Source organism: Tursiops truncatus, chromosome 1 (assembly GCF_011762595.2).
Source record: "Tursiops truncatus isolate mTurTru1 chromosome 1, mTurTru1.mat.Y, whole genome shotgun sequence".
Classification (NCBI taxonomy): Eukaryota; Metazoa; Chordata; class Mammalia; order Artiodactyla; family Delphinidae; genus Tursiops; species Tursiops truncatus.
In genome coordinates, this window is record NC_047034.1 from 22,396,589 (window position 1) to 22,420,047 (window position 23,459).

The window sequence follows — 23,459 nt, forward strand, 5'->3', positions numbered from 1 at the left end:
TTGTCCTCTAAAGACAAATTAGATGACAACTGCAGTGATATTTCATTAGATTTCCTAAAAGAGTCTGCTATTTTAAGAGCCACATAGAGGAAATATAAAAATATATTAATCCCATGTAATCAGTAACAGCAAAAAAATAAAATAAAATAAAGTTTTTAAAATTAAAAATGCACTTAAATGTTTGCATAAATGAAAATATGTAATGTGTCTAGGAGACAGACTGGAATTCTTTCCTTCTTTCGGATATTAACATAATGATATAAAAATAGACTGTCCTATTAAGCCATACCCTAAGGTTTAGTACTTTACTCGTCTCTTCTGGCAGAGGAGGGGGACATACAAGGTGGGAGGGTAAGTGTGAGAAAATAAAAACTATTTGCGGTAGTATTTTCCAAAGTTATATTTATCCAAAAATATTAAATGTGAGCATTCAGCATGGGCAACTCACAAGACCACCATGGTTTAACTAGTTTTAAAAACAATGTTTGTGTATTTAAGTTAAAACTTCATGCTACTCGAATAATTAAGCAGTGAATGTCAGTAGGTAGATTTGTTTGGCATCAGTCTCAAAGAATTCGATCCTGCTAATTCACATCTACATCAAGCACTGTAGCTCAACAATAATATTAATAGATTAAACTCACCAATTAAAATCTCGACGTAAGTTTTAACTCAAATACATAAATTCAAGAGAAAGATGTCAAAATTTCAACTCAATCCTTCTGATTTTATTTAAAGGTTTTTTTTTTAAATTAAACTGTCCAAAGTTTGATACAACTTACAAAAAAATCTGAATGTGAGAAAGGTTTCTTTTAGCAATTTATAAAAACTATTTTGGATTGTTTTTTTAATTTAAAAGTTTACTCAGCAAGCTTGTTTTAAAAGGAGGTTTTAAAAATGTGGGCAATATTTTCTGGCTGATATTATTAATTATAAAAACAGTTTACTACAAGGAAGATCCTTTTAAAATGGGAGGAATCCAAGAACAACTGAACAACTCTTAAAATTCTTTTCTACATGGTTCTTGGTGATAGTGGGTTATCTGTCTCCCCAAACACCTTCGTTATTAACTGGGGGGCAGAAGAGAGGACGCCTTCCCCCTGGCATTTTCTCACATCCATATCTAACCTGGTTATTTCGTTGTTTCTTCTGCATCAATATTGTCAACTAACAATAACAAGCACATTGAAATTCATGTGCATCTAAGAAATAATATAAATATACTGTGAGCATTAAATAAAAGAGTCTTAGGTAAATTATGAACTTCAGGTACTCAATTATATTCTTCATTCTTGTCAAACATTTTACTGGGTTATACAATTGTTAAATTATACCAAAGGCACCACACACAACATGAAGCAGCAATTAAGATTAGGCAAGGCTGTCAGCTGCCACTGTATTTTCTGGAATATAACTATTAGTTACTTCACATAGGTCATATGCCTACATGAGTATTTGTGTTCTCATAGAATGCAAAAAAGGTACTTTCCTAACCAGTGGGTAAGTAACAGTATTTTATGAGCATCACAGGGTGGTTAACGGCTCTTTTGGGGGAAAAAAGGAGAAGTGACAAGTGAACCTGCTTTGTTCCTACTATTGTATCATAAAGAACAGTAGCTACATGAGGCTTAGTTTTCTCTGTTCTATTACCACAGCCAAAGACAATGGTTGGTCTTAATTTGTCCTGGCTAGAATTCATATAGCAAAGTATGTAAATCACATGTTTCTAACAAAGAAAATGTGTCCATGTCACTGATATGGTATCTTATAAATGATGGAAATCAGAATAGAATGTCTCTCTAAACCAGGAATGAATGGCATTTCAGTCTTGACTTCAATACTGAGTTTTGGGTAAAGCATATTTCACTTATTGTCACATTTTAATTTTCACAGACCTAGTTTCACACTTAGCCACAGACTATTTGAAACACAGGACTAAAAGACAAATAGGTGTTATTATACACAATACAATCAAGTTTAAACTTAGCAATGTGGTAATTATATTGTTTGTACACAGTTAAATCAATTAAACATACTACTGGGGGAAACTGCTTTTTAACACATTATTTTACAACTTAAAAAATTCACCTTTATGAAGGCCAAATCAATCTTTTCTCTGCAGTTGGGTAAACTCTATTATTCTGCATGTGAACTACACATATTAAGTAGCGAAGTATAGAACATCAAGTAGGTTTTCAAAAAGAGCTAAAAAGAGTCCTAATAACACAAACACAAACAATCACTCATGGCTAGTTCAAAAGACCGCCTGGAAGAACCCCCAGGAGGAGGCAGAAAAATCAGAACTAAAAGTTACTAATTAATCACTTAATCTGTAATGATTAATTAAGGAACCTGAGAAGGAGTGGAGAGTTTATAAGGAGCCGCACAACAGGCTCACTGCTGTAACTGTCACCTGGAGAGATCGTAAAATAAAACCTCAGGTGATTAACAAATGCATTAGAATTTTCATTTTTGGAAATTTCTAACACATGCTTATTTGCCTAAACCAGCAAGTATATCAATCTTAAAGCAATTCTCTTTATAGGTCAAGAAACAGTATTAGTAATACTGAAGGATCATATCAAAAACTCTGATTCACATGGATAAAGTACATATACACAGCTGAATTGTTTATATGAAATTTTAGTAGTATATATCATTTTATCTCTCATAAAATAATCTGGCCAGCCAAGGTATACAGTAGTCAAAAACGTATATACGAGTTAAAAAAAAAAAAAAAAAGGCTCTAAGATTTAAAAGTCGCTTTTTGAACTTGGGTTTTCAAATCAGAAAGTTTTAGGATCAAATGAGAATAAAAAGAATTCAGACGTGTGTGTGTGTGTGTGTCGTGTATATGTGTACATATATAGATACATCCTAGTGTAAGGAGAAGGATATGCATATAATGCATATACCTGATTAACTGTAATGTGGAATGGTTAAGTGACATAACCGGTTTGTCCATGCAAACAACACATATATGTGCACACGTGTGTATATGAGCGTGAGAGTGAAAGAAAACACTCTGTAAGCCTAAATTCACTCCTAAGCCACAGATATCTAACCTACTGAATAAAGGAGGCTGTCGATCAGAAACCAACCTATTAATAAGAGCTCACATCTGCCTTACAACATGTACACCTGAAAATTAATTCAAGTTAAGCAAAAGCTCCCTTCCAATAAATCACATTTATATTCCCCAAATCATATTAAGATGAATATAACTTTTCCCCTTAAATTCTAATTTAAAAGACTGCTCTCAAAGAAAATAGTTAAAAACAAAAACGAACAAACAAAAACCCCTCTCATTCGTGTTGGAAGAAGTGAACAAGAAATTAGTTCTGAGATCCTAATTCTAACTAAATCCTTTCTAAGAAGCCAACTCAAAAGCTGACCAAACCACCTACATGAACCACAACAAATATCACAACATAAAACAGTAGCTTGCTGTGTATCCCAAATACCACAAACCAGACCATGGCCTAAGGAAACAAAAGTTATGGAAATGCGCAAGGAGTATGTACCACAGCTTGAAAAAGTAATGTAAACATAATGTTGCTTACCACAGAAAATACATCGCAAATTAGTGCTGTCCTGGGTAGCAGTAACTTTGCTCTGGGCTGCAACAGACACCTTGGTGTTAGAAGCTTCAAAGGACAACGGGGCCATCTGAAGAACTTCACATAAACTAAAAGGTGCTTTGAAAGGTTCAAAAGTATTACACATACCTCCTAGCTAGATCCTCATTCTGGAAACTCTGTAATTTAATAAAAACGTATCCTCTTTATAACATAAACTTGTTAAAATTTTTTATGTGTAATCTTATTTGTGGAAAAAACCCTATAATAAGCCACAGACCAAATGATGCACTTATAGCTTAATTATTTCCTGAGTTATACAATCAGAGAATGCAATCGATTTGCATTTTACAATTATCTTAAAAAGTAAGTGGACCTGAGATACAGGAAGTCAGATCTATGGCCATTAGTTAATTCCATGATAGCTACCCTCTTTTAGTATTGCTCATTTAAAAGAATTTGCAGCTGAAAAAAATTTAAGGGAAATGCTTAAGATTAGCTTAACGTGAGATGAACTCATCTCTACTAGTTGAAGACCAAAGCCATTTTACACAGCCTCCAGCAATTAAAGTGATATATATTCATTGATGTCAAATAAGAATATCTTCATTTTTCATCTTTGAAAAACAGCAAAACTATTCATTGTTTTATCAAGCCACACTTTATTTTCCTTTTTTCTTCAATATGTATATATGCATACGAATTTGACAAAATCTTGTTAAAAAATGCGTGGCCACCTCAAAAAGCCACTTAACATTTAGGTTGCCTATACTAAAATTTACCTTAAGTATTAATGAGGTAAATTCTCTTTAAGTGAAAAAATTCAATGAGAAGGAGATGATAATTTATGAAAAGGGGAAAGGCTTTTACAAAAGCAAGGTGACACTCAAAACTGGGGTGGGAAAAACAAAAATTTCTTTTAGTTTTACATTAGTGACGTTCAAAACTTTACATCAATACTTTTCTATAAATAAAATACTACAGAAATTCTTTTCAGCATAGGAAAGATTTTCTCTTTCCATTAGTATTAATCAAGAAACAATAAACAAGTTAAAAATATATTGACTTAAGAAAGACTACATAAAGGCAAACAAGACAGTAATTTAGATTTCCCTTAAAACTGTATTATTTAAATAATACAATTTATGCTAACTAAAAGTTTGCATAGAATCAAAACCAAACCAATTTATATTTAAAGAATGCACACCTGAAAATGGTAATAAATCTTAAATAAGAGAATTTTTTATTGGTTTTTAGAAATTAGATTTAATATAATCCAATTACGTTTAAGTCTTGTTTTAAAGATATTAAATACAGCAGATATTTTCAAACACAAAATAAGATTGTTGAATGTCACCTTTCCTAAGTACTTCCACCCACTTAATCAATTATTATTAAAGTCGCATGCACAATATTTACAGTAATGACATAAAAAAGACCACAGGCATACATATAAAATGTCTTCTAGCCTAATCAGATCATGCCAAAGACGATAAACCATTTAGAAGATGTTCAATAATTATATTTTGTTTAAACTTTTTAAAAAATCTGTCTTACCGATGTTTGTAAATGACTACTTCTATAAAGCCCCTATTAAATAAACATGCCTAGTCTTCAGGTTTTACCCTTCAGTTCCTTTTATTCATATTTAAAGGAGGAAAAAAAATAAGGAAAATATTAAAAACTTACAGGAAAAACCTGAGAAATTATCTCATCTCTAACAGCAAAGAAACTGCCACATTCCATTACCGATCACTTTGGTAAAAAGTCATCTGACAATCGTCAGAATTGAGGTAAAACATTACTACCACGTACCCCAAATCCCCAATTTTGCCAGTTTAAACTATTATGCAACATTCTTGCACTTGGTATCTTTAAACATATTCTTTCTACTGACTTTTACTTCATACCGTCCCTAAAATACTTATCTAAATTCTGATAAGGTTGCTCGAGTTCTACTGCAGTTTGCATTTCCCGAAGATACTAAATTATTCATTCCATCATATGCATAAGGCTAACAGCACTTCCTGCTTAATACTGATGCTGTTAACTCTTTCTTCACTCAGTTGAGGGAGGAGGGTGGAATATGGGAAAAGAATGTTCAGTGTACAGATTGAGTAAATTCAGTTAAAAAAAAAAGACACGTCTCTTTAAATCAGTGTATTAAAATAGGCTTACGGCTGACAGAAATAAGGATGCACCCTAAAGGAAAACATGACCTAAAGAGGTTAACTAAAGCAGTTAAGATGCATCAAAAAGCAAAACTTAACATCTATATTAGACTTCTAGAAAAGAAAAAAGACCATCTCTATGAGCTACTCTGACCTTGAAATAGTCTTGTCATGGTTGTTCATTTATTTCTAATATAGTTTGTGAAACAGCTGCCCCTCAGGCTTTTCCCCATCTTTTAACATCCTTTAGCATTAGGTATTTTGTACAAGCAGGGAAATACACAAACCTTGGGTGAGATATTAGCAGGAGAAAATGACAGGCTGTCATTTGATCAGTATTACTGCATTTTATTGCAATATATAATTACTATAGTAGACCCTTAGCATTCACATTTTTAACATTAGAGGTCTCCACGATCAGGAGTTAATCCCAAAGAAATTCGTAACGAGGAAACTACCCAGCTCAGCATTTTTTCTGAGGATTAAAAGAGATAATGTTTGCTTACAGCTGGTTTTAATTTGATTTGTTCTCTCTGGAAAGCTAGTCTGTTGAGTAAGCACAGCATAGCATGCAAATTAGCAGTGATCATACTTCTGACCATCATTAGGGCCCCAGGTATTATCCTCATGATTGCAAAGTTCTACTATAACCATTTTTGAGAGGGCATGAAAGCAAATGTGTTTGTGTTTGTTCTAAGGTATACAGAATAGAATGGAAGAAGACACTGCAGTGGTATGGTTGCCTGTGTTCAAAAATAGGTACCATGGGGTATAAACTGGTACAGCCACTATGGAAAACAGTACAGAGACTCCTCAAAAAATTAAAAAACAGAACTAACATATGATCCATCAATCCCACTTCTGGGTATATACCCAAAGAAATTGACAACAGGATATTGAAGAAATATCTGCATTCCCACGTTCAGTGCAGCATTATTCACAATAGTCAAGATATGAAACAACCTAAGTGCCCATCAACAGAAAAGAAGATGCAGTGTACACACACACACACACACACACACACACACACACACACACACACACACACACACACACACACACTGCAATCTTATTCAGCCATAGGAAAAAGGAAATACTGTTAGCAGCAATATGGATGGACCTTGAGGGCATTATGCTAAATGAAATAAGCCAGACAGAAAAAACAAAGACTGCACGGAATCACCTGGATGTGGAACCTAAAAAAGCTAAACTCACAGAAAAGTGGTTGCCAGGGGCTGCGGGGTGAGGGAAATAGAGAGAGGCTGGTAAAAGGGTACACATTTTCAGTTACAAAATGAATAAAGACTGAAGATCTAATGTAAAACACGGTTGATAACATAGTTGATAACACTGTACTATATAACTGAAATATGCTAAGAGAATAGAACATAAATGTTCTCACCAAAACAAAACAACCAATCAACCAAACAAAAAAGATAAATATGTGATAGATGTGTTAATTGACCAGATAGAAGAAATCCTGTCACAATTTACATGTGTATCAAATCATCATCGTGTACACTTTAAACATCTTACCATTTTATTTGTCAATTATACCTCAATAAAACTGGGAGGAAAAAGGTACCATATTTGCAGGGCACTGTGCTAAAAGACATGGGAATTACAAATAGTAAATTTTATACAAAGTGAGGATAATTTTAAAGTGGCATTTAAAAACATTTTCAAAAGAATTTCAAATTTTGTTTTAAAATATATGCAGTTTTTAATAAAGGAAAATCGTTATATATCTCAAAAAATGAGGTATCATGCATCTATAGCCACATGTGAAAAAAATACCATCATATAGAACTGCTCTCTTTTTTTTTTTCATTACTGAATCTTAAGCAAAACTATTTATATGACTAGGTTTCCCCGCCGCTCTTCATTTCTTTAGTTCTCCCCCAACTTAGGGTCTCAAATGCATTTTATTCCCTTCTAAGCAAGAATGAAAATGGCTGCTAACAGTTGATAAATTGCTGATAATTGATTAGGCTTGACTGGCAATAGCATCAGTCCAACATCTGTTTTGTAAGCCATTTATTTTTAGATGTGGAATGAGTGACTGTCTCCAGCTAGAGAAATTGAAGTTGAGGGGTTTATAATTTACCAATCCTGCCATATCCTAACACTTCTAAAGGTAAGAGTAATCCGTGTCCCACATTCATTTCTCTGCTTCTTCCTCATGGGCATAGATCAAATTCCCTCACCATCCCCACCCCCTTCTATTTCGTTACTAAGGCACTATTAAGTACATATATGCTCAGAGAAAACACCACATTCAGGTAGAATGCACATTAACAAAGATGATTAGCTTATTACTAGAGTATCTGTTAACTCTCTAACCAGCGCTGTTATCTATTCAGTTATGCAAACCAGATATCTAGGGCCCTTCCATTACTACTATTTAACCTACTTCCAAGTCCTGTTAATGCAATCTCCTCATTGTTCTCCAAACTACCTCCACTGTCACTCTTCATGTTCCATGATCTCTTGGTTTTCAAAGTGGGATTCATATATCCCAGAATGCTAAACATACCCTAGGGTAGGTAGGAAAGAACATAGCAGTACTTCCATTTCTGTTAATTTTTTTCTCATCCTTTTTACAGTTCTATTTTTTCATGTTTTACAATGTATGCCATATGTCAACGCCAAACATATACATAAGCTATAAATGCATGTGCATTAGGAGATAAGCTCAAAAATTAAGGGACCACCAGCCTAGACTATTAAATAAACTGTCCATTCTGATGCTGTACCTCTCCCGTTCCCCACAGCAGCCGGTGATACTTTAATAACTAAACCAGATCAAATCATCTCCCTTAGTAAAATCTCTTCAATATCTTCCCACTGATCTTAAGATAAATACCAAACTCCAGTGCTTTCTCCCCATGATGTGGCTGTGGCCTAACTCATCCCATTCATACTTTGTTTCTCTCTACACTCCAGGTACATTGCTCTTCCAAATTTTCAAATGAGCTATATGCTCCTCCCGCTGCAGGGCTTTTTTTACACATGCCACATGCCTTCTGCCTGTGATATTCTTTTCTTGGTCACCTAGTATGCTTCCTTTTTGTACTAATTAGAACTTTCTGGCAGTCAACACTCAACTGGAGTTACTATTAGCCCCCAGACAACTAATATAATTATTTCTCCCTCCTTCACTCAGAATTCTTATTTCCTATTTCTAGTTTTTTAATTATATATGTTTTTCCCCAGTTATCCACTTCAAAAAATTTGAAAGGAGATAATAAGTATAAAATTGGGTAATACCAAATTTTCTAAGAAATATGAAGAATCTGTCTAAAGACTTAGGAGAAAAGTTTTCATACATTAAAATTAGGCAAAGTGGTACAAACTTATATTCAGACAAGAAGGAAAGTGGGAGACAGATAAAAGAGATGTGTGACATCCTACAAAATGGAAGTTTGGGGTGGGGGGGATGATAAAGGCACCCAATTCCATGGGCCAGGCTCATTTGGGGGTGGTGGGCAATCCAATGAGATGAGACCACCTCAGATCATTTTTAAGGAAACGCATGCAATTTTGCTTCCTCATCCACATGTAAAGAGCTGAAATTCTTTTAACCAAGAAAAAAGTGTTTTCATTCTAAAAGTATAATACAAAAATTTTCAAAGACCATGTCTGTTCTTTCCTCCTTTTGTAAGAGAAAAAGAATTAAGAGAACCAAAAAAGTACGCAGTTCTAAGGTAATGCTCTTGGATGTGGGAAAAAAGTGAAGGACAATGCTGGGCAAGAAAACTGAGCCTGGGGACCAAGAGAATAAACTTCAGAGATTTCACAAATGGCCAAGCATTCATCTCTATTTACATTCAATTTGGCAAAGAAAACTACTACACAATTCTACTTTCACAATTTACCAAGTCTTTAAATGTTGAGTTTTTTAAACTAAAGAATATGAGGAAGTCTTTCTGCTTTGGTTGTAACCTCCTTATTTAAAAAAAATATTAAGTATTAGTCATTACTTTCACTGTATACCATACTCCTACAACTTTAACACACAAACATCAATTGTGAAAATAAGAAGGTCAATTGTTAAAACTTAGAGAGTATGCCTAGATACGTGAATACATGCTTTCTTCTAATGACTTACTTTTCAAACTGCCATACACGATACCTGCTACAAAATACATGAAGCTCGAAAAAATTACGCTAAGAAGCCAGTCATCAAAGATCACATATTGTATGATTCCATTTATATGAAATGTACAGAACAGGCAAATACATCGACACAGAAAGCAGATTAGTGGCTGCCAGGAGCTGGGAGGTATGAAGGAATGGGAGTGGGGTAAGAGTAGGGGTGGTGATAGTGACTTAGGGGCACAGAGTTTCTTTCCCATGTGATGAAGATGTTCTTAAAACTGATTGTGGGGATAGCTGCCCAATTCTATGAATATACTAAGAACCACTGAATTGTATACTTTAAATGGGTAAACTGTATGGTACAGTAAAGCTATTAAGGAAAAGAAAAAGTGCCATGTCATGCTTGTATTCTTCATCTTGGAATTGTTTATAACATAAAGTTGAAAAATATCCCAGTGCCTATTACTTTTCTATTATGGAAAATATTAAAGGTGATTACTTCTGGATGGTGGGATTTTCTTTAAACATTTTTAAAAACATACATTTATTTATTTATTTATTTTTGGCCATGTTGGGTCTTTGTTGCTGCGCACGGGCTTTCTCTAGTTGTGGCGAGCAGGGGCTACCCTTCCTTGTGGTGTGCAGACTTCTCACTGCGGCGGTTTCTCTTGCTGCAGATCACGGGCTCTAGGCATGCGGGCTTCAGTAGTTGTGGCACGCAGACTCAGTAGTTGTGGTGCACAGGCTTAGTCGCTCCACAGCATGTGGGATCTTCCGGGACCAGGGCTTGAACCCATGTCCCCTGCAGCAGGTGGATTCCTAACCATTGCGTGGATGGTGGGACTTTAGATATTTTTACTTTCTTCATTATGATTTTCTGTACTGCTTAAACTTTTATAATAAGCACACAACTTTTTAATCGGAAAAAATTTTTTCGCTAGAAAAACAAAATGCTGTGCTGGAAAACCGAGTTCTACTGCCCAGAGCAGTTCTTGTCGGGTGGAGCTCCAACTGGCTCTAGGTTCTGACGAGAGAACTGGATGTACACAATTGAAGAAGTGACTCAATTAATAGTACCAGCATGCCCCCAAGTGTCTGGAAGGACTGCAGAGCCAGCACCTGGGTGTCCCTTCCAAACACTAGAGCTGGTCTGGGAAGGTTCCTCTGCCATCGTGTTATTTTTCAGGAGGAATCAAAAATCAAAGCCATTTGTTAGGTCATGACTCTGAATACATATCCATTCAGGATGGTTCATTGAAAACCAGGCCTGTCCTAGTTAAACCCGGACAGCTGTCTACTTCTCCCTGGGAACCCTACTGCCCTCGTCCTTCTCATTTTCTCTGGACAATAATTCGTGATACTTCATCGACGAAACCAAGAAGCAACTTCTATCTAAAACAACCCCAGACAACCCTAACACTTAAATGACAAAGATGTCCACATTTACTTTTGGAAACTCAAAAATAAGTAAAATTTTATTAAAAGAATAGTTTTGATGAATATATAATAAATTAGATAAACTGGGTTTGTTTACCTCACATGGGGTTTATGAAATAGAATTAAATGTAAATAAAGTTATTGGTGTGGGCTGTCAACAAGTACATAAAAATAAACTTGTTCTACAAACTAAACATCATTAACTTCAGTCTCTGAAATGTAATTATATCCATAGCAATATGTATCTTTATTTCACTACTCTTTAAAATATATGACTCATACTTAGTAGGTCTAAATTTGATATGACAATTCAAACGTGAGGGTGTGTTATTTAGAGGAAACATCAAATATTCAGACAAAGAAAATGAAAAAAGCCATCAGCTATGTGGTCAAACTTATAACAATCAAGGAAACTTTAAATTAGGAATGCCATATTCCCACTCTTAAGAATCCATGGATGTTACCCGATAAAGAACAACTTCTTCTGGAAAACTGTGCACAAAATACTTATTATCATATTTTAAATGATATTCTTAGTAATATTTTAGTTCAACCTGTATCCTATGTCACTTTACTTTCTTCATTAGACATTTTCCACATTAAATCTTAGTCTTTTACTACTCATTCTCTAAAAATGAACTACAAAAGCAGCAGTGATACACTGTTATTTAAAAACAAAACAGGGGGAGGGGAAAAAGAAAACTTCAATACCAGCTAGAGCTCAGAAGGGAACACACTGTAAAATACCAAAACTGGTCGAGTCTAAGATCCTTCCAATTTATTGTGAGTTACTACTTTATACTGTGTTAGAGTCAGCTGTCTGCCTCACTAGACTTCAAGATACTCAAAGGTACTATCTGTGCTATACTCAGTTTCCCATTACCAGCAACCAGTATGGTACTTGGCACACTGCAGGTGACTGATTATTTAACTAAATAGGAGTTTTACAGAATCAATGTAACTTTTTTTAAAATAAATTTATTTATCTATTTATTTTTATTCTTATTTATTTATTTTTGGCTGTGTTGGGTCTTCGTTGCTGTGCGCGGGCTCCCTCTAGTTGCGGCAAGCGGGGGGCCGCTCTTCGCTGCGGCGCGTGGGCTTCTCACCGCAGTGGCCTCTCCTGCTGCAGAGCACGGGCTTCAGCAGGTGTGGCATGAGGTTCTCGGTAGTTGTGGCTCGCGGGCCCCAGAGCACAGGCTCAGCAGTTGCGGCACACGGGCTTAGTTGCTCCACGGCATGCGGCATCCTCCCGGACCAGGGCTCGAACCCGTGTCCCCTGCATTGGCAGGCAGGCTCCCAACCACTGCGCCACCAGGGAAGCCCAAATCAATGTAACTTAATCAGAACTCGCTAAAGGTCTACTATGTGTTATAAGTACCTTTACATATAGCAATCCATCTAAATAACGCCAATAGGAGAGAATAAATATGAGAATGAATGAATCTGTATATAATTTTATAATAAAGAAGCAGGAGATATATACAAGACCAGAAATATTTAAACAAAAGTCAGGGGAAATAAAACCGTCTTCAACTACAAAACCACCTTTATGTGGACGGGTAAGTGGGGGTTCCTATAAAGCCTTGTTCAGCATAATATAAAGAAATCCCAGAACACGCAGGAAATCTATATCTGAAGTTTTTAATGGACTATAAGGTTGGGATCCCACAAGCTTCCAGGAAAAAAAAAAAAATCAACTCTTTAAAAAGCAAAGAAGGGACTTCTCTGGTGGTACAGTTGTTAAGAATCCGCCTGCCAATACAGAGGACACAGGTTTGAGCCCTGGTCCGGGAAGATCCCACATGCCGCGGAGCAACTAAGCCCCTGCGCCACAACTACTGAGCCTGCGAGCCACAACTACTGAGCCCACACGCTGCAACTACTGAAACCCGCGCTCCTAGAGCCCATGCTCCACAACGAAGAGCAGCCCCCCTCGCCACAACTAGAGAAAGATCGCGTGCAGCAACGAAGACCCAACGCAGCCAAAAAACAAATTTAAAAAAAAAGCAAGGAAAAAGCCTGGTCCGTAGCCAATTCCCAGTGTGAAGAAATTCAGGTGAAGGTAAGTTATTTCCCCAAGCCTCATGACCAAAAATCATCAGAAGGCAGGGCACAAGAGAACTGTTAAAGGGAGGGGTGACTCTAGAAAACAGGGAGGTGTCTTTAGAAAGGCAGTCTGATTGTGTCTCTTCCGGCAACGACCTTATGCTGAATTTGTTTTTAAGCAAGTCAAGACTCCACAGGCCGGCTGCAGGGACCATAGCATCACTATTCACAGGAAGATAAAATGCACAAGAAATACTTATAGGAAGTTTTAAATGACACTTGTTCAAATTCATACTTTAATGAATAAAAGGGTAAATAAATATTGGCAGAGAAATAAATAACTGCTGGACTAATCGACAATGGACTAATCAACAATGTGGAAGTATCAGAGAGTCCTGAAAACCTAGCTCTTATCTGGGTTATGATACTTGAAAATAAAACCGTACTATCCAAACTGAGGCCAAAGTACCTACTGAAGAGGGAAAAGATATAATTCAAGCTGATTTCCCAAAAGAACAGTTATCCCTTTGGAGCAGAAAAACAGTTATAGCTTCCTAAGAACAAAACTCTAGAGACTCAAACATCTATTCATGTAAATAATACTATAAATTACTACTGCTGTATTAACTGTACTTGAGAGCTGTTTATATATCTTAGTCCAGATTAATAAGATTGTAGGTACATTTTAAAATGTATGTATGCATATATCTTTTGGCCTTTGGCAGAAGGAGACACTTTGAATAATTTGATCTTTATGTGCAAATAAAATTGCTAGTAAATGTCACTGTATTAGGATTGTCACTAACTTTGGTTCTGCCAAATTTATTTATACAGTCCAGAAATTAACATTTTAAAGTGTTTTTGAAAACAGTAAGTCTCATTGTGGTGAAAGAAGGAACAGAAGGTGCAAGGACCTGAAGCAGGGGAGAGTGCGTTTAGTTAATGCAGAGTCAAGAGGGGCCAGCGCCTGAAGGAACCCAGAGTCCTGTTAAGAAGCCTGTACTCTATTCTAAGAGCTATGGAAAGCCACTGCAAGATGATTTGGTACACACAACAGAGGTATGCAAAAATCCACCCTACCTCCCATGAACATACGGTCATTCTCTAGTATTATCTGCGGAAGACACTAGAGACCTGTTTCCCGGGAATTAACATCACCCATTCAGTCAATATCTTCAAATTGGGGATGTATGATTCTAAGACTTGAAGAAAATGTGAAATCCATGGAGACCAGTGACTTTAAATCTGAATTAAGAAAAAAGTAATGCTTTTAGTATATTGAATAGTATTATCACAGTAAAGATCAGGACAATATTTGCATAGGAAACTCCTCAATAAAAATACATTTCTTCCTACATGAATGGCATTTTCATAGCCAAATATCATGGAAAATTTCCAGAAAACAGCAGTCATTTGTTTCCTCACGTGAATCATCTCAGAAATTGCAAAAGCCTACAGAAATAGCAGGTCTACCTTAAAGGAGTTATTCCTGGTATCTTTACGTGAGTAGCACGCTATGTTTGCCTATACCACTTCCTAATTACCGCTCTGTACCATGCATGGTACTGACACTGCCTTGCAGATATTTCCGACCGTGGTGTATCTTCTCTACACAACCGCTCCTTAAGGTCAGCAATGTCGAATCACTCATTTTTGTTTCCCTAGTATCATGCAACACAGTACCTTTATTAGGAGTACAAGTAATTCAGTTTACTGTGGCTTTTTCTCTTTTAGATGCGATCATCTACCTCTTAGGAATTTTTAATGGGTTAATAAAACAATGTCACAATATTCTTTATATATAAAAAGCTGATGTCAAAATACCACAATTTAATACCATCTTGAAAAGATTAATTAGAATTTTTCTATCTTGCCTAGATCATAAAAACAGGAATGCCCAATGTTAATTCAGAGGCACTGAACCAATGTGCATCTGCTCTCTGCTGAATACAAACATGGACAGCCCAACAGTACACACTATCACTTACAGACTGAGGAAAGCATGTCCAAAATTAGGCTGTGATCCTAAAACTAATATAATATTGTAATATACTATACTTCAATTGGAAAAAAATTAGGCTGTAAAAATTGGGCCACAGATTTGGCCACCACTGTGTGTTGTGATTGGTCTCATGAGAGTAGAAGTGGTTCCTGCAATTCATGTCTTGTCATCAATGGACAAGTCAGATTCTATTCTATCAAAGCTTCTCCCTGCACCCCCGTGTAAAGATGAAAAAGTCCGACAAAAAGGTATCAGAATTTTCGACTGTTTAACAGCCAGCAAATTCTTCTCCAATTTATGGGCAACAAATACGATCAAAATTCAAGAATACAAGTAAAGTAACTGTATACAAATTACTATTCTCACACAGGGAAACACGTAAATAATCACGGATGACATCCTCAGTTCACTGCAGCACCACTAATTAAATTTCAAGCTTACTGTAAAATAAGCCTGAAGAACTGAAGTCACCAGCTAGACCTGTAACAGACAATACATCAATAAGATGCCCAACTACCAGAGAAGCAGAGAAACAAGAATGAGAGACAGAATAGTGTCTGTCTGACAACAAACTTCAGGCTAAAATAACTTTCTATATGATTATGAAATACAGATTTATCAAAAACATCTTGTCTCTTTTAGTTATTTAATCAATCCCACTTTGGAGCAGGACAATATCCTAAGTCACACAACCTAAGTCTAAAGCTGTGCTTATGAAAAATGCAATATCAGACTTGAGTTATGGTCAAGCCAAAGCAGCTTTCCCAAACGGTTAGTGACTAGAAGCTTAAAAGTCATGAAGTAAATACTTTAAAATTCTTTTATTATAAATAAAGTCACATATGAATATATATAGTAATTCATATGTTAGAACAGTCACCCAAATCACTTTGCATCAGCACTTAGCTCTCTTACGTAACGCTGGCTGAGAAAGGCTGGGAGAGAGGTTATAAGATATGATGGGTAGGGCACAGGAACCAGAAGCCTAACTCAGTAGTTCCCAACCTTTTCAACAACTAGAAATCCATTTATTATTTTAACTAATCCCCTTGGACTCCATGTTTAGGGTGAGCTTGTCCAAAGGAACTGTATTTATCATTAATCTTTGTTCTTCCACAAGTAAGCAAAGATACATAAATGGTCGTGTTCAATTCAGGCACTGGGACTACTGCAACTCTTCTTACCAGTATCTTGGCACAATCACAAGCTCTTCAAAGTGTCAACAGTAGTTAATTAGAACTTACTGGTTTTAGATAAATAAGCATCTCCACAGAGCTGGCAAATTTAGTCTCAAACAAAGAAGCTTATATCTGAGTTAGGAGGTACAACCTGTCACTGGAATGTATGATGTACATCGTTTATTTAGCTTTCCAAAACACTGAAAATTATCTCAGAACTCTATCAGTTGTTCTGTAGTAGCTTTGTGGGTAGTAAGTTGAAAATCATTGTTCTAACCCAAACAGAATTATCTCCCAAGGAAAAGGACATTCATATATAACGTGTATGCTAACTCTGTTAATAAATTACTCAACTGTGGGCTTAACATATTTGTTCTCTAAAAGCTATTTACAGACAAAAACTGTGCCCATGTACCATTCTTTCTAAAACCTGGACTCAGGTTCACAGGAAAAATTCAAACTTATGCTGAACTACATTTTCATTTTTCACCTCTTTCTCCCAAACTACTGATTTTCTTCACATAGCAGAAATAATTTTAGGTCCCACATTATCTGCAAACGGATATGATACTCTCTCAGAGATCTCTATTGTTGTCATGTGAAAATGGGCAGCCTGAATTCTTTTTTAAAGAAAAATTTACCTAAGGGGATGAAGCAGTCGTACAATAGTGATCTCCTGTTTAAACGCACCTGCTTCTATCACTGTAATCCCTCTCCTATTTGAATTTTCTTCTCTATTCTTACTATTTCTGCCTCCACTCAGAAACTTAAGGCTTGTCTCACGGCCTCCAGCAGCTCCCTTTTCAAACCACTGCTGGCCTTCTGAAGCACAGCTTTGTTCACGTCATTCCACTTGCTCAAAAACATACACTAAATCTCTATCACCCACAGCTCTCAAAGGACCTTCTTGATCAGACCTACCTTTCTGACTTTAATCCCCACCAGGCCAATCACACAACTCCTGGTCTACAAACAATCTCATTCTTTCCACTTTTGTACTCATACGCTATTTCCTAGGCTGGATATGCCTTTTCCCCCAACTCATGTCCCTATGCCTACATTTTATCCATCTTTCAAAATCAGCTCAAAAAGCCATCTCATCATTAACACTTTTCCCCAATTGTTCCAGTGAAAAGAATCTCATTCCCCTTCTCATACTCACACAGGATTTTATCTGTACCTCAGATATGACTTCCTCTTTTGGATTATGACTGTGTCTTATCTCCTCTACAACAGTAGAAGAATCCTTGAGGGCAAGATTTGAGTCTTATTTCCCCTTGCATGTATCCAAGGATGGATAAATTAATTAATTTTCTACAGGGGAGGAGGAACATAACATGATATATCTGTACCAGGCAGTAAAGACAAAGAAGAGGTTGGAGAAAACTTCTAAGTCTCTCTACCACTTTTATTCCTCTAAGTAAATTAATCCACATGGTAGAATTTTCTGTGTATTTTTAAATGTTAGCACTAAAAAATAACATTCTACTGTATAGTTTAAAATACTAATGTCTTTATCTCATTTAATTCCCATGATATCCTAACACAGGTATTCTCATGATCCTTTCATGTAGTATAAGGAAACAGCTTCAGAGAAGGCAATCTGCCACCAGAGGGACAGTCAACACTGGAGTCTTTTACCTCCAATTTTAAGTTCTTTTCCACCAAATCAAAATGAAAGACTACAAAATTTTACTAAAAACCATAAAACAAAAAGTAAATGGAAGTTCTTCTCTTTCCTGTTTTCTCACCTGAAACTGACTTCCCTCAAAAGCCTTTTAAAATATGCTTTGAAGATCTTGAATTGAAAAGCAGAGGAATGCAATAAAAAGAAATCGCCTGGAGGTCGGGAAAACCCAGTCCCAGTTGTGCCTCCCTTTCTAGGTATATGTGACCTCAGGAAAGTTCCACCTCTCCATATCAGTCTTCCTAATTGGAAATTGGGGGTGACAGATTAACCTCACATTATTGTGGAGACTGAATTTATAAATGGGGAAGGGTGTGAAGAGGTAAGTTAGAGAAGGAAGCAGTACGTGGCAGCACCCACAAAAAAACTGTCCCACCCGCCCAACCCCCAAACCTGTTACTCATTTAATCCTGATGAGCAGCTAACGCTTTATCTGTTTCAGTGTTACTTCTCCAATAAGATTATTGATTAAGGAAAGCTAGAAGTGAAAACTATTATCCAAGACCACCTTTAGAATCCATCTTCACCAGCTGCCCAAACTGACACATCTGTTAATTGTCTTAGAACACCATCCTCCCCTCCCTGACCAGTCCGCGTTACATCTCACGGATATAGTAGAAAGAGGCTGAATGCTAAAATTAAATCTGGGTACAAACGCCACTTACGCCACTGTCTAGCTGTGGGCCCTTGGGCCAGGCCAGTGACCTTCTGAAAGCTCCAACATCACCTCTAAAGCAAGGATAATGCCACCAACTTTGCAGTGTTGTTATAAAGTTTATCAGTAATAAACATGCCCAATTAGGACCTGCCACACAGCTGGTGCCTAATAAACAGATTATTATTCTTGCCTCAGAACTGCTTTAACGACTAAATGAGGACACAAGCAGAAGGCCTAGAACAATGTCTTCACAGGCACGGTAGGCACTGAATAAAGTCTGTCACCTCCTCTTCACTCTGCTCCTTTCCTCTTTATACTGTGTCATTTCAGACCTCATCGTTCTCACTGATATTATCACAGTGGCATCCGAAACCCATCTCCATGCCTGCAACCACATGCTCACCAATCCATCACTTTTGTCCTGAAGCACAAACCTGATCACATCAAACATTTATTCACCACCCTTCAAAGACCATACGGCAGACGACATCATGAGTTGCACACCCCTCAGCAAGAATACAAGGCCCTTCCCTGTTTCATCTCTTGTGACTTCCCTCCCCCAAAAGAAACTCTCGTGCCCAAGCCACAACATCACCTGCTTGTTTCCCAACTGCTCCAGGCTCTCATGCCTCCAAGCCAATCCAGAACGTTCTTCTATCACCTACTCATTCCTTAAAACATAGCTCAAGCATCACCGTCTCTTCAAAACTTTCCTTTACCCTAGAATTTTCTTCTGCATACTTCATTCACAGCATTTTACAAACCGAATTCTAATTTTGCTGTGAAATCCTGGAAGGCAAGGGATAGGCCTTATCATGTTAGCTTTATTCCCAGTGCCTAGCACAGGACCTACGCTCAAAACCTGTTTGATGGTTTCTGTGATATAACCTTAATATTGCTCCCATGAATACTGGCACTCTGGAAGAATGAAAAATAACTGTCACTATAAAACACATAAAGTATTTCTAGAAACTTTTTGAGATATTTTAAATCCATTTAATTCCAAAACATATCTCAAAAAGATTAAAAAATGCTAAGATAAAACTCATACAAATGCACACAGTGAAAGGTTTATCAGACCAAATTAACAGTTAAAAAATGAATGGAATCTCAGTCTTTATAAATATTTAATTACCAAGTCTAAAGAAAATTTCCAACAGGAGGATATCTTGCTTTCAACAGATATAAAACAAAATCCAGCAAAAGCAGTCTTAGTTAATGGTAAAATATTTTAAGGTTTTCCTCTTATAAAGGTATGCTTATAAAGGTATGCTTAATCTTGGTTCAGTAGAACAATAGTAGAATAATCTTACTGAACTCTAATACGATTTTCCTTTTAAAAAAATGGAATTTAAAAATTATTTCCTTTTCAAATGACTTAAATCTTTTTCAAAATGAAATAGATTGTGCAAGTTCACATCCACTAATCATGAAAAGGACTGACTTTACATTTTACATAATCCATAACTATTATCTGCAAAACTGCTATAAATGTACTTAATAATACAGAAATCAAAAATATCAGGTGGGGATAATGCATTTTGAATGTACTTATTTGAGTCCATTTCCATTAGACAAAGGAAACTGATAAACTGCAGCTTTTGGTATAAAAGAAAGCACTAATTCAACTCTTCTTCAAAAATGTTAGAACATGTGACTTGCGTTTTTTAAATTCCAAATATAACTCACTGTATTTAGCACCTCCTGTACCTTCCAGTATATTAGATACTTGCACATCAAGTTAAAAACAAAATAAAGGAAAACATTCCTGCCACCCACCCTTTTCATGAAAGAAATGGAAATATTAAACATGTACACAGAGCACCTTTTAAAGGTCAGTATGACTAGCTACAGAAAAAGCTGTTTTTTGTTAATTTAAAAATTTTGCTTGAGGATTTAGAGACGAGGGGGTCAAGGGAAAGAGGAAGGGAGAATTGTGTGATTTTTGATTTTGGCAGAGAAGATGGGTTAAGTAATTTCCAAATCCTGCTCTAGGGTACATGGGTGCCCCAGTGGTTATGGTCTTCCAACTCCTACATTAATCAGAGAAGCTCTGGAGGTTTGTTTTTGTTTTGTGGGGAGGGGTCTGTATATGAACTGAGCATCTGAAAAAGATTTTGTTTGAACAAGGGTGTCCATAACTTAAAAATGCCTGAACACCACTAAGAAGGACTAACCAATATTCAACGAATAATACATTAACACCTAGTAAACAAAAAAGCCAGAAGCATTCAATATGGAAAACTGGTTTTAAAAAGTGATAAAACACTAAGTAAAAAAGACTAATAGCTGTAGTTACTTTACCTTTATGAATAAGTTTGTTTCTTTCACTTCTGATCAGAGACTTACGGGGTACACTGTTTGCTTAAGGAGGGACATGCAAGAGTTAAGCTTTCCCAACTTGGTTTTGGCAAGAAGAGAGTAGACGGTTTTAGCAAGGAATTGGCTATGAACCCAAAGCAAACAGCTGTGGAAGGCGAAAAGATGTTCAAGATGAGAGGTGACATTATTGGGTATGTTTGTTTAGGTGGATAGGAGGGGCCCACTGAATAACTCTGGGGTGGGGTACATACCTATCCTACTTCAGAGATCTACAGAAAAGTTTATATCCTTTCCCGAGGACACTTCTGATTCATATCATCTAAATCCTCCTATGCCTCCACTGCCAAGCCAATCAATGCTATCAAAAATCAGAGACAGTGTTTAACTACAGTCATTTACAAAAACAGTCACTTTCTAAATAAATCAGATTATAAAGAACATCAGCCATTTTATATGCTTTCTTTGTCTTCTCTGATGAAAAAGCTACAGAACCAAAAGTTCCTTTGCCAGTGACTGGGGCCATGATGCAAGGAGATGGCTAGGATGGACCAACTTCTTCCACCATTCTCTCTCTTTCCTCAGCCCATGATAAGTTGAGACTGTGACAGAGAAGAGAATAAAGCTTCAAAATTATCTGAGAAGAATCTATTCAATTTTTCTGCCTTACCAAAATGCTTGTGTAGCTAATGAGATGATGGGCGATCTTTCCATTTACTAAACTTTCTATAATGTGGAAATTTTACAATAGAGAATGTAATTGAGTCTCTCCACGTTAAGACTCATTAATTTCAAAAGATCAAGGTCAGAAGGAAAAAACATTAGTTAGCATTTGCATTTTGAAAACAAATTATATGACTATACACCAATAAAAACAATCTTTTCCAATTGGTTAAAAAAATTTGATGACAAGATGAACAATAATAATTTTAACCACTTTAGATTAGTAACATTTAATTCCCAATATCCATGGATACTCTTTTGAAGGTTCAGAAATAAAAGTAATGTTACATTGTTCCAAACACGGAGAAGCCAAACATTATTGTCATACATATGCTCTTAGATCTAAAGTTTGGTCCTTTAATTATTTATTATGTAGTTGATCTATTTAATTAAGATATTAAGAACCACAATTAGAGTTGCTTCCTTATGGTAAAACTATGGCAACAGAAAAGCAATTCTATACCTACAGGAGAATGTTGATAAAATACTGATGACTGAAAGAAAAGTACAATGACTTAGATGATCTACATACAAGACTGTACATACGAGCAGACTTTTCTATGCTATTTTCTGGACTTACTGACAAACCAAAAGAAGTTCCAGTGATTTATTTTCTCAAAATAGATAAGATATGAGTTATGTACAAATTACTTATAGAGATACTAATTTCCTCAAAAGAAAATCTAATATAAACTACCTATAGGCATAATGTAGTTTTAGCAAGATTCCAAAGGGTCTTCTTACTCTGAAATTCATATGTGAAACAGACTAACACATGGGCTAGATGTTTCAGTCCTTTTTAGAACAGGGCAAGGTATAAAATTTAAAGTATCTATAACAGGTTTTGAAATTCTATACCTTCAACAAAATACCAAATTTTAATATAACTATATAAGTCTTTCCTCTTAAAATATATAAATTTTGTTTATGGCATGCTTATATCAATAAGATTGCTACTAAATACACAAAGACAAGAGTAATCATATGTGTTGTTTTATTATAACCTTAATTTTCTGATTATAAAAATCTCCCCAAAGAGAGAACCACAAATTGGTATATTTTTTCCTATTTTTTTAAGCCAAAATAAAAACAGAGCTCACCTCTGATACATACACAGTTTTAAATCCTGTGTTTTTTTAAATAATGTGAATTATTTCTACACATCTTTCTGACCACGATGCAGTGTCAGAGGACATGCAATTCATGGCTTGTACCACCTGAGGGCACTCCAAAAAATCTTAAAACAACTTTTAGAATTTTATCTACTAGGAAGTAGATAGTCCTACTTGAAGTTCAGTAGTGGCTTAAAAAAGATGTTTGAGATAACATGTGTTTTTTTCATAAAAAATAAGATGATGACAAATATGCATATTCAATCCACTGCATATTCTCTGGGTCTCATGTCCTTGCAATGAAAGTTGAGGTTCTAGATCAGAATAAACAAACTAAATAACTTCAAATGAGAAGGTTAAAACATTACTAACTACTAACAGTCTCATAAGATTATCCTTTTATAGTACACTTTTATCATCAACAACCAAAAGTTCACATTTTTG

At 35.9% G+C, this 23,459-nt stretch overlaps 1 protein-coding gene across 10 annotated transcripts in view; it reads right to left on the bottom strand.

Annotated features, from left to right (window-relative positions):
• Positions 1-23,459, bottom strand: part of ENAH (ENAH actin regulator) — a 155,126-nt gene that overhangs the window by 42,375 nt on the left and 89,292 nt on the right. For 4 of the 10 annotated variants that reach the window (XM_019920344.3, XM_019920340.3, XM_033851180.2 and 1 more), the window contains exon 4: positions 3,564-3,620. The exons of the other annotated variants lie outside the window; for them this stretch is intronic. In XM_019920344.3, the coding sequence (XP_019775903.1) occupies positions 3,564-3,620 (57 nt within the window). The remainder of the gene's footprint in view (positions 1-3,563; positions 3,621-23,459) is intronic. 10 annotated transcript variants of the gene reach the window in all.